The sequence below is a fragment of the Apteryx mantelli genome, chromosome Z (genome assembly GCF_036417845.1).
Source record: "Apteryx mantelli isolate bAptMan1 chromosome Z, bAptMan1.hap1, whole genome shotgun sequence".
NCBI lineage: Eukaryota > Metazoa > Chordata > Aves > Apterygiformes > Apterygidae > Apteryx > Apteryx mantelli.
In genome coordinates, this window is record NC_090020.1 from 32,921,338 (window position 1) to 32,936,539 (window position 15,202).

Below are 15,202 nucleotides of genomic sequence, written 5' to 3' on the forward strand. Positions count from 1 at the left end.
GTGCGGAGAGAAAATTTGGAAAAGACTAATGAATTCTTATTTTCACCACTGAGTCTTTGCTCCTAGGAGGAAAGGAAAAGCCAAGAAGATCATACACAGGATGCGGTATGTTTAGCTCGGTCCTACCACAAGCTACTTAGTTTTCAAAATTTCCTTTTGATACTGGTTTGTTAAAGTGCCTGTTCACATGACGCATTCATTACACTGCAGAGCTGTGGGGCCCATTTTACTTCTCCTCCTCTAAGGATTGGATGAGAAGTTGGGAACTGAAAGATTTTTTTCCATCCTCCTCTTATGTGAATAAAATTCTCATGTTTGTGGTATAAGTCTAGGGCTTGGATTATACCAGAAAAATTACTTCTTTGTAGTGCGTGTATCTGAAAAGCAACTGCATTTGCTTCAGCTGCAGTTGCGGTATATGGCAACCTACAAGCCACACTGCATGGGGGAGTGGGAGGGCAAGAGAGCAAGTAAGGTATTTTCAGTTCAGGTCTTAAGATTTTAGTGCCAGTTTTGGTCAGGTCACTTTGGACGTAGAGCACAGTTTTGCCCACTGCTTCCTGGGGCCCAGTGCATGTCCCTGGAAAGCTGGTGGGACTGACTGTTCTGTCAGTTTTACAAGCGCTTCAATAACAATTGGTTCTCCTGCAGTTTGCTCTCCTGCAAGAGCCTTTGGGGCTTTTCAGAAAATGGGAGGCAAATGTGTAATCTGAGTATAACAGACATGCTGCTTCTGCCCCAGCTGGTAAATCCCCAGCATTTCAGATTTGGGTGTGTTCCAGGATTTGTAAAGAGCTGAGAAAGAAAGAGAGAGAGAGAGAAAGTCTCAAACCTCACTCAACAAAAAAATATTTTTCTTTTAAACTATTTTAAAGGAGGTTTATTGTCAAGAATGGGAACCCTATGGAGGAAGGAATGATCTAAGGAAGCAGACACAGCTTAATTGTTCCATGTTCCATGTTTTCCAAAGCAGCTGGAATTTGGATAATCTGTGCTGAAAAATGTAAGGCCGACATATACTACATTGGTACGTTAAGAAGTAGAACCACATAAATACATTCATACTGAGAACTTCTGTTCTGATTTCTGTGTAGATATTATGATCACATCCACAGAAGTTATATGAGCTGACTTTTGCATGGTGTAAGCCAGGTGCCTCAGTTCTTATTAAAAATACTTAGAATTATTTAGGTGCCTTATACTTCAGACAGCTCAGATTCTCTGACTTTCTCCTTTTAGGATCAATAAATATTTTAATTATATAGGAAAAAGCAACTTTATCAGGAGGTTTGAGAGAGTCCCATTCTGAGAATCCAGTTTGTCTGGTCGTTGAAATACTCTAATTGAAGACACAGTGTGAGATCCTGAGCAGATGTGGAAATTGAACTCGATTGCTCACCTCCTAGATGAGTGCTGTAACTGCTGGAGCGTGAGATACAGAAGGGCATTGATCATGGAAGAGCACCACAGTCCCTTCCTCCTCATCGTCTATTTCATACATGCTATAGGAATACATAAGAAAGTCTTTCTTGTTATATGACAGAGAAGGTGTTGTACAGGATAATGTGTAGCAGAAGAAAACTTAAAACTTTTTGAATGTTTTTCTGTTCTGTTAAGGAAGGGATAACTCACTCTGCAAATGAGGAAGTAAGGCAATGCTTAATTTGTAGACCTTGAAGGTATGGGCCAGGCATGGATCTGCTTGGTGCTGTGAGAAATGCCCCCTAACATAGCTGGATTGCTTAGGAGGATTTACTGGTGAGATGTTTAGTGTCTCCTGGGAGAAGCAGCAGCTGGGTAGGGTTTTGAGGGTCTACATTATGGATGTGGGTGTCCACAGCAAAGTGAGCTGAAACTTGGAAAACTATTTACTTTTGTGGATTTAGCTCTGGTTCCACATGCAGGAATCTTAACAGCTGTTATTTTGTCAGCAACAATCTTTAAGAGACAGCTTTCATTCCTCACCATGCATTGCATTTTAACTGTTCAGTGTCTTAGATACTGTGAGTGCAAGCTCTGTTCAGACATAAATTCCCTCAGCATTTTATTTCATTTGGAAGCTGTGTTTAAACAATTTTATATAAGAGGTCAGCTGGAAAGAGTTATCAGCTACCCCAAAAAGGTCTCTTTCATGACCTATGAGCATTCATCACTTTTTAATCATGTTAATGAAACTATCATTTAATTACATAATTTTGTGAAATTCTTTCTTGAGATGTAACATTGGCATGGACTAGGATGACAAGGAAAGTACTGCCCTTTTCTCCAAAGCAACAATTTACTTGTGTCTTTCTATTCCCTTCCATTCTGACTTTCATTCTCAGTGTTATCAGTAGATCTCAATTACTTGATAATAGCAGAGTTTAGACTCAGTTTCAAAAAATATTAAAACTGCTTACATTTTACTCTTATTACAAAAGCTGATTACTATTAGGAGGCAGTCTTTTGAAAGATAGTAAAAACAAAGGCTGGAACAGAAGGAGCAGGGGGTGGGAGAGTTTTATTCCACTCAACTGTTTTCCTTTAGGGTCAGTGCTGAACTAATAATGGAATATGAAACATTTGCCTGATCACTGCCTGCAACTGAGGAAGCCTTGGTGCAGTGTAAGATGACACTAATGCCACAAGAGTCGTTAAGAACAGTCAGCAATTTAAAACTAAAAAATATATAAAGCATGCATTTCAAAGGTGTACTGTTCACACTATTTAAACTATTTATATTATTCAGTAGTAATTTTCTTGAAAATTTCCATAATTTTCATTACAGCATGTTAATAACTGTCTTTGTTAATGTGCATTTAATAGCACAGTCCAGCTCTTCAGCTGTAGATAAATTTTAAACCCTTTGCCAGGTGCTTAAAATCTAGTACCTGGCAAAGCTATGGTGGCAGAACTGTGTTTTACTTCACTGAAAGCTCTCTGTTTCATGGTTTTATATCTAACTTTTATCCTTTTAGCATGGGTGTAGTATTGGTGCAGAATTATATGTAAACTTAAACCTTCTAATCTCTTGGATTTTACACTTATGTAGAGGAAATCATTTAATTGTATCTTGTGGTTCTTCCAGAAGTTTGTAGCGATAACCTCTCCCCATCCCACCCCTTTTAACATTATGAAAGTAATAACCTCTAGCCTAGTTTAAAGAAAAAAAGTTAAACTGGAAAGTATTTTTAGCAATTTGAGGTGAAGATGCTGCAAATCTGCAGCAGATACACAGATTTGTTTACTGATTCAAAAATAGTAGTTTGTCTTTTGTGTGTGCGCACACAAAACGTAGCATAGCTGACCCAGTGGTGCTGCAAGGCATGTGACTGGTTGGCAAAATGGCATCTGCCCTTAAAAACAGATCCTTTTGTGCTCTTATTTTAAAGCAGTAGGATTTCACAGGAGCTTAACATATTAAAGTATCTTTTATGTTTCACAGGCCACCCCTTTTGCCAGAAAAAAAAAAGTTAGAAATGTATTGTTTACTAGCACTTAATTACAGAGATATGATGCAGGGTTTTTTTTTCTATTTTCTCTTCCCAAAGGTTCGACATCGATGGTGTGAACTTATTGTTAAACACAAATACGTGCCTGGATATGGAGATGTTGAGAAGTTTCTCAGAGAAGATCAGGTCAGTTCCATTTAATTAACATTTTCAAAATAATCACCTTTTACTATGTCAATGTAAAAACTGATTTTAATATATTTTCTTGCTGTGGATTGTCAAAAACTAGAACGCGTATTCAGTTCTTGCCCTTTACTTAAACATTGTGGGTTATGAGAGCTACCTAGGTGTACTCAACCCCCACCTAAGCATGTTAATCTTCTGGTAAGTGGTTAAATAAGATATATTACCTCCTCTGCTTTCATTTTATGCAACCTAGAGGTAGCAACAGTGCTGGGAGAGCGCTTCCTGGCATTGGTTCCGTTGATGATAAGGGCAAGCCAGGTTGTGAACATTAATGCATGTAGATATGAGTTAGGTGCAAAATAGTCAGTGCTGTAGAGGTTAAATTTTCAAGACCATGTCTAGAAAGAGAAGTGTATTACAAGGATCTACATCAAAGGAATGCAGGCACCTCCAGGGTTAGGGAAATGCTGGGAGAGGATTTCAAAGGCTGGAGACGCTCAATGCCTTTACTATGGCTTATTTAGGCCATTGTGAACTTAAAATTGTAATTGCACCTCTGCTTGTTCTTTCAATATCACTTTCATTTATTTTTATTCACTATGAACTTTATAACATCAAGACGCTCACTGATTAGCATATATGTTATGTATCTAAAACTTATATAAAAACACAGAAAATATTGCAGGCCATTTCAAAATCTGCAAGGAATTCATGCCTTTGCATTTTATGTTGTCAGTGAACCAAGCCATTTACAGCCAGATGTTTTTATACTTTTAGACAAATATATTTTGTCACAATAGTACAATAAACTTATTACAGTCTCCCATACGCTTTCTTCCTGCTCTAGAGTATACCTTCTATTTATATCTCAGCCAATAAACAGACCCACACTTCCTGTCAAGCTCTTTATTTTAATAAATAATATAAGCATTAAACATCACCATTTATTAAAACAAAAAGTTACCTGTATTGTGTGCATTTTAATCATATGGAAGGATGCAGATACATACCAGCAGACAGCGAAAAAAAATCCTCAGGTTTATACAAACACACCTGTTTTGAACTGCATTATGTTTGGGGCAAATATTATGTCGAATAAAGACTAACACTTTCTGCAGTGCAGGAAAGAATTTTTGCAACTATTTTTTAATGTAATCTCCAGTATACTTCATTTAATTTACTCCAGTAGCTGTATACAGTTTATGGCACAACCAGGTTCTGGAATGATTATGACTGAAATTAGAGCAGTTGCATGCCCTTACTGATCATGAAAGGCTTGGCTATTTTGAAAGTCTGGGAAAAATGCAAATGTGACTATTTAATCCTTTTCAGGATTACAAAAACCCAGTGTGTTTACTGAGTTTTAATGTTTGGGTTTTGGGGAAAATTATTAACGCTGGGTAGAGAAGGTAATTCTTATTTGGAACAAAATCTCAACATTTTGAAATTCTCTATGAAAGCAACTGGAGCCCAGCTCCAAGGCAGCCTGCCTGGTGTGACTGCCCTGCAGCTGCAGATCCGGGAAACCTGAGCTCTTGGGTCTCTGAATGCAAGACAGCACGGTTAGGGGACTGGCAAGGAGACTGGCAGGTTTCTGCCTGACTCCTTTAATTTAAGTCTTTGTTAAACTTTAAATTTCCCTTCCTGTTGAAACTGATTTTTTTTTTTTTTTAAGGCTTACCAGCCAACCCTAGAAATTGGGAGGAATAGTATTAAAAATAGTGTTTTTCAATGATATCCATATTTTTTCATCTCCTGAAACTATCCAAATATTGAGTACAACTGTAAAAGCTGATTTGTCAACCTGCTAATATTTTAAGTCATGTGTACAATCCTATTTTGGTAAGTGCAACTTAACACTTGTTGAATTCCTTGCCATTAGATGAAAATATCTGTATCATCAGGGGGAAAAAAGGGCAATCCACAATGAAATTTTGTCCCCTCTTAATTAGCTGGTGCTTTATTACTGCTAAAGGGGCCCAGGTTTTGCCCCCATAAGCTCAGTTATCTTTCTTGATTGCTGCAATTTCCAAAATCTGGAGTCAGGAAAAGCCTGCTTTTCTACCAAATCAGAACTGTATGCATGTTCAACCATATCTATCTTGCATGTGAAGACATGACTTTGAAACACAGACCTGACCATTTTCAATTGATTTCCAGTTACAGAATTGCCAGATGGGCATTTTAGAATGGACTGTTTCAGTTGATGTGCTCTTAATTACTGGGTATGGAAAAATCTCAGTTTGAAAGAAAATGTTTTTCCTATTCAAGGAAGAACAAGCTGCCTTCTTAAGGGGCATTTGGAAATATTTCAGGTAGTGGATAAAAGAGAGCAGATTTCAGCCTAGAAGGTGGTGAGAAAAATGGAGTGGGAAGGCATTTTCCTGTAATGGCATAGCATACCTCTCTTATACTAATGTTCCTTTTTTAAATGCTTGATACAATGTATAGATAGTCTTCCTTAGGCTAAAAACAGCCAGAGAACACTACATTTAGTGGGGAGGTGCAAGCATGTATTATATAGAGTATATGGTCTTTTTTTGGTGGGGTGTTTTTGGCTTTTGTTTCTTTTGTTTCTTTTTTCTTTTTTTTTTTTTTTGCATTCAATGAGTTCTGTGAGGTATATGGAACAAAAACTTGCTAGCTGGTCATAACTGGTGATAGGATGAATATGTGTTTTATTCCTCTTATAGGCAATGGGCGTGTACCTCTATGGTGAGCTAATGGTGAATGAAGATGCAAAACAGCAAGAACTTGCCTATAAATGCTTTGCTGCAGCACAAGAACATATGGATGTGTCCTCAGCCAAAGTGGTGGCAGAGATGTTATTCTGAAGAGGTGATTTTTTTTTTTTTTTTTTTTAGTTAAAAGCCATGGTTTCACCTCATGCAGAAAGAATATGATAGCACACTAAACATAGTAAACTTTGACGTACCATAGAATTTGTGGCTGCATAGAAATAACTCCTGCTAAACATCTTGCTTGTTTTTAAACCCAGCTGCTGGAGCAGTGAGTTAGCTGCATGCAGAAAGTAACTACAGAGCATGGAGGGGCTTTGTTCGAAGCTTTGTAACTGCCTGTACAAGAGGCAACTGTAAGTCTGAACTGCCAGACTCCACATGCAGTTGTTTTCCATCTGCATTCTTAACTCTGTTTACAGTACATCTTAAAATTGCAATTGTGTGAGAAGCAACCGTGTTTAACAAAGTTGCATATTGACTTGCTAGGCAATGCAATCTTTGAAAAGAATCTGCATCCATAAAGGAATTATGAAATTGTGCACCTGAAAGCAAATCTGAATCACGTGAGAACAATTTGATAATTCAAATAAATTTGCATTAAGTCAGATCTTTGAAGACTGAATGTGAGGTAAGAGGAGTAGCCTTGACATTAAGAAGCTGCTTAATGTCGTTCATACTCAATTTAGTTTGTTTCTGAAATTAAAGGAGAGGAGTAGAGAAAAAGCAAAATACCGAGAAATATTCACAAGCTAAAGATTGCTGCAGGTTATAAACGGGTCATCTGCAAAGATATTCTCCATCTTGCAGTCTATTTGAATAGCCTGAGATAACCTTACAGTGTTTGTACACGCATGTTTAACACACACAGCCAATTAGGATTGGTATGAAGATCCTTTCCAATACAGCATACCTCAGATTTTTGCCTAATGATATAACTTGGTTGCTCACATAACTTTACAGTTGATTTCTGGTATCAAAATTCAGACATCTAATTTAGCAAAATCATCATTTTGTAATTGGTACTGACCAGGAATCTTAATTCTCTCCTATTCAAGCCTGTACACGTAGGCAGTACTTGATACTCAGTTCCATTTGAATTTGTGGTATTTACTTTATTTATATGGAATACAGCAGATACCATGAAAACAAGTTTGTTTATGAATAGCTCTGTTCTTCTTCTGGTTAGACAAGAACTGTGCCTGCCAGGAAGACTTTGGGGGAAGTGTAGATTAAACCATAGATTGCCAGGTGGTTAATTATGGTAGAGGTAGGAGGGAGGGGGTCATATTCTAAAACAGGTAGGGCTGTAACAACAAGCCACTTGCTTATACAATCCCAGTTATCAAAGATGCATCCAAATCTGCCTTTAAGTGTTCTGAAGTGTACTGAAGGCCAGAAAGATGCAGTTTGTTCTGCTGTCTTCCCATAGTTCCTTAAATACTAAAATAAAAAATAAAATTTCTGCGAATCTCCAGTGGTAAGTATGTGTTAGCAGTAGTCAGAAATTACCTGTTTGACTTTCAGACAGACTAGGAATGTATGCATGCTGAGCTAAATAAATAAAAATTTAAAGAAATTGATACGAGAACACCCTTAAGAAATATACCTCTTGTTCTAAACACGAACATGTGAGGGAAGAGTGACTGCACGGGTTTCTTTTAATGTTGTGGCTGTTTGGGTTCCTGGCATGATGATTTGTGACTTAAGATTAAAATCACATTGCCAGGGATTACCACATAGCCATGACCCCAACTGCTACTATGAAAATCGTCGTAACTATCTGATTCACACCCTGGAACCTTCTCCATCCATTTAAAAAAAAGTCCAAACAGAGAAGGAGCAGACACATCATGGAAGAAACGCATCTGATGATAATTAGTTATACTCAGACGAAGACCTCTCTGACAAGGTGCAGAGCTTAGCTGATTGGTGAACAGTGATTGTTTTCCTCTTTGTTCACAGTGGCTAAGTTCTGCACCTGAAGAGAAGGTGAGATGAGAACATTTCTTAAGTGTCAGCCTACGTGGAGTGGAGTGTATTTGCTGGCTGAGGTACATTGCTGCTCACTATATAGTTTTATAATAAATGTTTGTGTGTGAAATGCAGTATGTGGAAGATAAGAAGCAGAGGTGACTTAGGACAAGAGACTTTTTTGGTTGAGAATAAGCAGTGCTCCTTTAATTCTCAGTCTGACTGCAGAAGGGAGGTGTCATCCGCAGTAATTTAGTTACAGTGCTTTTCTGAAAGACAGAGGAAATAAATGTTTGTGATTTTAAATTGTCTAAAAAGCTTTGTTTTGTAAAGTAGTCTCTTCTTCAATGGGTTCTCTCATGATTTCTCTGCAATTGTAGCTTAGCAATGTGTATTGTTTGCAGGAAATGGTTGTTTCCGACTGGAGCTGCCACTTACGGCTGCTGCTGTTGTTCCAAGCTGTTGATGGACCCGTCCTCCGGTGCCTACTGAGCTGATATCAGTTCTGATTTTACATACTGGCTCAGTTCAGCAGGAACAGGAGTCGAGCCCTAGAGCAAAAAAGATGTGCCTTTTCTAAGAGCCTATGAAAAATGTCATTACTGTTTTCTCTCTAAAATCAAATTAGTACACATTATGATGTCCGGCTGTTAAACACCAAATACTTAAGGTGGAAAACCTACCTCAGTAGCTTTAGAGAACCGTTGGCTAAACACAAGAAGGTATGTGGATGTGCAGACCATTACAGTACTACCCCAGTAATTGACCTCTAGCATCATTTTTAGAGTAAACTGCTAATACTGAGGGATTGTGTTTGTACTTTGGCTCTTCCCAATAGGTTTTCTTGTTATGGTAGCTCTCGAAATCTACAGAGCTCTCCCTTCTGGGTACTCGCACTCTTTACTAGAGAAAATATAAGAGGAAATAGTGTTTTTAGAAATACAATTACAAATTTACCTTTGTAAACTTAAGCTCCACAACCACAGTTATGCTCTACTAGTAACGTAAAGAATAACCCCATTTGAAAAACTGAGCCAATTAAGAATGCACAGATACTCCTTTACTGTGACAGAGTAATAACTTTTACTGCTGTTTCCATTGCAGGAAAGATCACAGAGAAATTCTTTTAATATATCTGCTACTAAACCCTGGTGGTACTAGGATTTCATTGACCCAGGACATCAAAGGAAGGATTATGTGACTGCTAAATCAATCAGCTGACAGAAACATTTACCTCTCAGTATTTATGGTTTCCAGAGGCTCACTGTAACCGAGAACACTTAAAACACACACGCACGCACACACACACCCCTGTGGCTCAAGGTAGTTGTTTAGTACAGGCTATTTGGGTTCCATCCTTGCTGTTTTGAGGATATAGCCACTCCAATTTGCAGATGTCAAGGACTGTTGATTTGAATGATTAGTGCACTCCAGGAACTTGGCAAACATAGGAACCATTGAAATTAGATGAACCTGTATTCAGTACTTAACATTTTGTTTGCAACTTCTATACCAAATTAAAAAGTTAATATAAATTAGCTGGGGAGAGCGGGAGCTAATTTGGAGATGGAATAGTCTGTGAAAAGTGACCAGCCACCACTCTGGGGTGACATGGGACTGAGGAAAATACTAAGATCAGCATCTGTCTCTGTCTTGTATAGGTTAACTTTTACCATAAATGTCAGACCTTCTGTTTCTGAAGATGTTTTCCTCGCCCTTATGCTGCTCCTTTTGTACAGTAATATATCAAGTGTAGCTCCTCTTCTCCAGGAATGTACTGCTCTACTCATCACAGGACATCTTAACTGTTCCTTTCAGCAAAAGAACCTTTAAAACACAAAAATTTGTGAACATATTTACTTTGTATGTTATTGTTTTACATCAAATACTCTTGTAAAAATAAATTTTTTTTTAAAGTATGTGTAGTTTCTCCATTGTATAGCAGCTCAAAAATTAGTTAATTTATAAGCTTAAAAAAAAGCACTTCATTTCCTTTTTTACTGAGGCTGAATGCAGTTAGTTAATGGATATTAACAAGAAAAATTAAACACAGAAGTGACTTCTAAAGTACTGGTGCACAAAATCACCTGAGCCTGTGTAAATGGTGACTGAGTCCCCAGAATACAGCTCCTCTTTACCCCACTATTGTCCCTGAGCTCCCCCCTTCCAGGCACACAGTGTCATTACCTGAATTACAGGACAGTCAGCAACTTCTTTCAAATGCAGTGAGAGTTAGGGGATTGCCCAAGAACATCCTGAGTTACTGCAGTGGCTTCTAATGTAGTTACACTCACAGATGTATTTATTAAGGGATCCTATTCATAAAGGAGTTATGTCTCATTTCACAGGTTTTTCTGCAAAGGCCAGCAAGGGAAACCAACTTACTTACTTTTTGCTTTTTCCATTGTGTAAGGGAAAGAACACAGAGCTGAATAAGGCTTTTACACAAGACACCCAGAATTTACATATTTTGTAAGCCTTGAGTTCATATCCAGTGCTATTAAAACAACATTGCAAATTAAGACAGTAACACATTCCAGACAGACATCACAAATATCACCAAGTTTTTGTTCTCTCAAAGCAATCTAACTTTCCTACCTTTTTTTTAATATGGAAAACAACAGCAGTTTAGTTCCCTTGCTACAGCTGTTCCAGTCTGTCTGAACTGTATTAACAAGAGCAAGAATTCGAAAATTGATTTCCCTCCCTCTGTCGAAGTCTAACTTGGTGATCCATCATGCATTGGATGGACTGAGAAAAAGAACTGGAAAAAATAAATCCCTAATGCCAAATACCCTCAAAAATGGCAAAGGACAGGACAGACCTGGCCCTGTCTTTGGGGTTGCGTGCCCTTTTGTTGCTCATCGAAGCACTGTTGAACAAAGTGAGAAAAGCTAAAGGTGGTTTCACATAGTTACATGTGAACTTAACCTGTTGGCAGCAAAGGAGAACAAAGGACAGTGAGTTAAGGTATTATTTAGTAGCTCCCACTTCACTGAACGGAAGTATTTATTTTCATTAGTTTAAAATCTTTGTGAACTGCATAAAAGGAAAAAAAAAAAATGGGCATGAACCATGCAGCCTCACTGAATTACTTAAGCTTCTAATAGATGTTGGTGAAAACATTGCAGAAAACACAAGTTCAGTACTGTTTATTTTATTAAAGATTCTCCCAAGGTAGATGTTTCCCTAGTAATTTACTTAGCAGAGGAGGTTGTCTATCCCAGTAGATACTAATTATAGTAAATAAAAACATGCAACGAAACAGTATCAAAATTTATTGGAGCCAAAATTGTTACTTTGTTACATTTTATACCGCTACCCAGTCAATGCACTAAAAGCCTGTGGAACTGTTTGCTGCCAGTTTGTTGTTTAAACAGTGCTTTCTCAAGTATAATCAATCAGGCATTCAGGGAAACGTCAAAAAATGTTACAACATCATTAAAGCTCTCTTTTGGAGGTGAAAAGTAAGACTCTTTGAGGCTAACATATCTTCAATATATGTAGCTATGACAAGCACAGCCATTCCTGTGGGAGTGTCCTTGTTCTATTTCTATTTCATACTCAGCCCCTCTGAATAAAATAAAGCATTTTGTTCTTTTTCTCCTAATTCAGTCCTAAGCATACAGATAATTTTACTTTGGATAGCATTAAAAGCCCCTATGCCGAATGCTGGCATGGCTCCCATCTATTTCATTAAGCCAGTATCTCATTCAAGAAGGCATAGCAGATGGTTAGGATCTGATTCATTTCTGGACATCATAGCTTTTAACTATAAAAATGAGTCTCAAATTAAGCTGATAAGTGACTAATAATAATCAACTAATCAATATAGTTATGCAAGGATCACCACCTATTTTTCTGTGAAGATTACAGGGTCACTTCTTTAGAGTAAAGCCAGACTATCACGAGCCAGTTTACTAGATAACTCTCTTGCCCCTCAGATGAGCTGCATTTGCTGACACCAGTTTCTCAACTTCATTTTCTGTTTTTATCTTTGCTGGGATGTTTGCAGCTGCTGCTGCCTCTGCCATTTCTCCTTTTAGGAAGAATTAACTGTACAATATTGTGTGTTCCTCTCACTATTATATTCAAGCAAGCTAGGAACAGGTTTGTAGCCTGGAAACAGGTCTAGCCAGAAATGCAGCCTTAGCAAGTAGGCAGCCTGGGAAAATGAGCTTCGGCGCTTAAAGCCAAAGGAGCCAGTATGTATTTCTGACAATGCCTGTACTATACTATACTATATACTATACTATTCAGCAGAGAGAGTTATGGTGAATGGGACAGTGCAGATGATATTACACCTGAAGAAACATATAGAGCTGAGCCATCTAACTTTATAAAAGTCTCTGTCATGAAGATCTATTTTAAACCACAGTTGCGCTGTTCACACATATACTTGCACAACTGAAAAAAAAGTTTGCTTCATGAAGATGCAATGAATGAGTTGTATTTTGACACACAGCAAGGCAAAAGGCCTTAGGAGGATGGATTCCACCCCCCCCCAGTTCAGTTAGAGCAAAGATAAATAAGGGGTTCTTGAGCACTGTGAAAAATATTATAAAAAAAGAAGAGTTCTATGGAGTTAGACCATGGTAAAACTTAATCCAGAGTATTGCAGCCGGACAATTTAGCTCTACAGATGATGAAGGCCTTCAGAATTACTATTAAACTAAGCTGTATTATAGAAAATGAATTTTAATTGTTTTGTTAAAGTTAAAGATGTAGATTCCTCTGCATTCATAAGCATGTAGGAGGAAACAGAACTGTGCCATCTTTGTAAGAATGAACCTGCAACCAAGTTACTGAAAGTGTTGGTTTTTTTTTTTTTTTTTAGCATGCTACACTGTAGAAGTGATAGTCTTCCTATTTGCATGTTGTTCTCCACTTTAAAGGCAGCCATTCTTAAGTTTTACTCAGCTTTCCCTGCTTTTTTTCTCTCCAGCTAAGCAAACCACATTTCTCTTTCCCTAGAATGCCCAACAGCATTAGAGTACTTCCAAACCTGCCAAGCCATTGCGTTTTTCTGTCATGAGGCAAAGGCTCATAATTTAGTTTTATGTTGATTTCTTCCATGCTGAAACTTGACAGAAGCTTTAAGGAATATTAGAAAAACTACACCCTGTAGGACAGTCTAAAATGTCATCCCTAAGCAGTCACATCATTGTACTGGCAAGTGGCAGAGAACACGAACAGTGAGTGGTGGCAGGTACCACATGTGCTGCAACACATGTGCAGCACAGTAAGTCATTGTGCGGAGAGATGGATTTTCCTACTGCACAGCACTGCTGTCAAAGCTTTTGTGCCAAAAGAGGGAGGAATTTCCATGCTTTCACAGGTCTGTTTCCATATGTATGATTTAAAAGTCAGGAATAGATGTATACCAATTATCCAAGAACATTCAAGTTTTACAATGTCTGTAATTTAATGGCATTTTCCTCTGAGCAGTGTGCTGTCTTGATACAATATATGCTTCTACAGTAAGACTACCATTTGACATAAACCCACATACAGAACACAAAAGCTTACTGTCTAATTCACTGCACACCTTATTCCAGGAAAGTGGTTCTCAATATCTAAAAGCTGAAGTTTGGGGGATTTTTTTTTTTTTTAACTATAAAAATGTCTACCTTTGCACTACAATTTCTGGCATCTATGAATCAGGTCTGATATGCCCAATAAAAGGAGAAACTTTTTACAGACACATAAATTAAGAGCATATTTTCTCTTGGCCCCGGCACTTAGAGGCCCAGAATTGTAGTCCCAAAAAGAATTAATTACAAGAGAACATAAGGGGGATACCAAAAAAAAAGGAGATAGATTGGATCACACAGACTTTCACCATAAGTATATTCAGTTTAAGCCCCTATAAATTCTGAAGAAGCTGTACACACTACTGTGGTATACACAATGATGTATTGGAAGAATTATTTAAAAAAAAAAAAGTTATCTTGCTGGAAGGGTATCCTTTTGTGGCAAAGAAATATGCCAATGCATGAGGAAATTGAGAGACTTTCACAGTAGTTAGGAGATAGATAAACTGTATTTATCCAAAATTTACTCTAAAACTGACTGCATATCTATCTTCTGCACAAAATCAAGGGCCTGAATCCTATCTCTCAATAGCTACCAGAAAAAGGTACTGACAGTTGTCATAATGGTTATTTTAAAGGCACACAGAAATTATAGGTCATGTAAAGCTGTGCTTTTTTTTTTGTGATAATCTGTATTAGCCCAGTACTTGCAACAGAAATAATATCCACACTACTATTAGACAAAAATTATTTTTGCTTACTGCCTCCTTGCTAGAGGTGACAGCTCTTCCGTCCCCTCACACATCACTGAACAGCAGCTGGACATGTTGGTAACTCAAGTGGGCTAAGCAAGGGAAGGTTCTCTCTCTCAAAAAAACCGCCTGTTTCTCTTCCAGCTGCCTGGCTTTTTCTCCAGGCTTGCTGACAGCAGTGTTTCAGCACTGAGGCTCCCTGCTGAAACTCATTTGAGGACATTTTATTCATGAGCCTTTGGTGTCTTCTTTGCTGCCAGCCTCTACTCCAGACATCTTGACTCTTGTTGCTAGATCTAAACAGGCAGGTTTGAGAGGCCAGAATTTGGCACTGTAATGCATTTCACTTCACCTTTAGTCCCGAAAGCACAGTGGTCATTACTACATAGAAAAAAGGTGCCTGCTTATTTTTTTTACATTACCTCCTGTTGTTATATCCCAATATTCTCTTTGTTCTTCAGTCATTTTTATATTTAGTAGTAACAGTTACCTGCTTTATGACAGCACCCCCTTACAGTAACTCTTGCAAACACATAACAAAACTAAAAATCTCAGCATGTTTAGCAGCCATGTTACTCATTTCTGCA

The 15,202-nt window shown here is 37.9% G+C and overlaps 1 protein-coding gene across 12 annotated transcripts in view; it reads left to right on the forward strand.

Moving 5' to 3' along the window:
• AOPEP (aminopeptidase O (putative)) overlaps positions 1–15,202 on the forward strand; it is a 214,416-nt gene that overhangs the window by 195,059 nt on the left and 4,155 nt on the right. For 6 of the 12 annotated variants that reach the window (XM_067316700.1, XM_067316699.1, XM_067316698.1 and 3 more), the window contains 3 exons: positions 3,531–3,617; positions 6,311–6,455; positions 9,434–10,248. In XM_067316700.1, coding sequence (XP_067172801.1) covers positions 3,531–3,617; positions 6,311–6,451 — 228 coding nt within the window. In that variant the 3' untranslated portion in view covers positions 6,452–6,455; positions 9,434–10,248. Of the gene's footprint in view, positions 1–3,530; positions 3,618–6,310; positions 6,456–8,320; positions 9,052–9,433; positions 10,249–15,202 lie in introns of those variants that run through there. The other 6 variants (XR_010887035.1, XR_010887037.1, XR_010887036.1 and 3 more) reach the window with 2 other exon arrangements.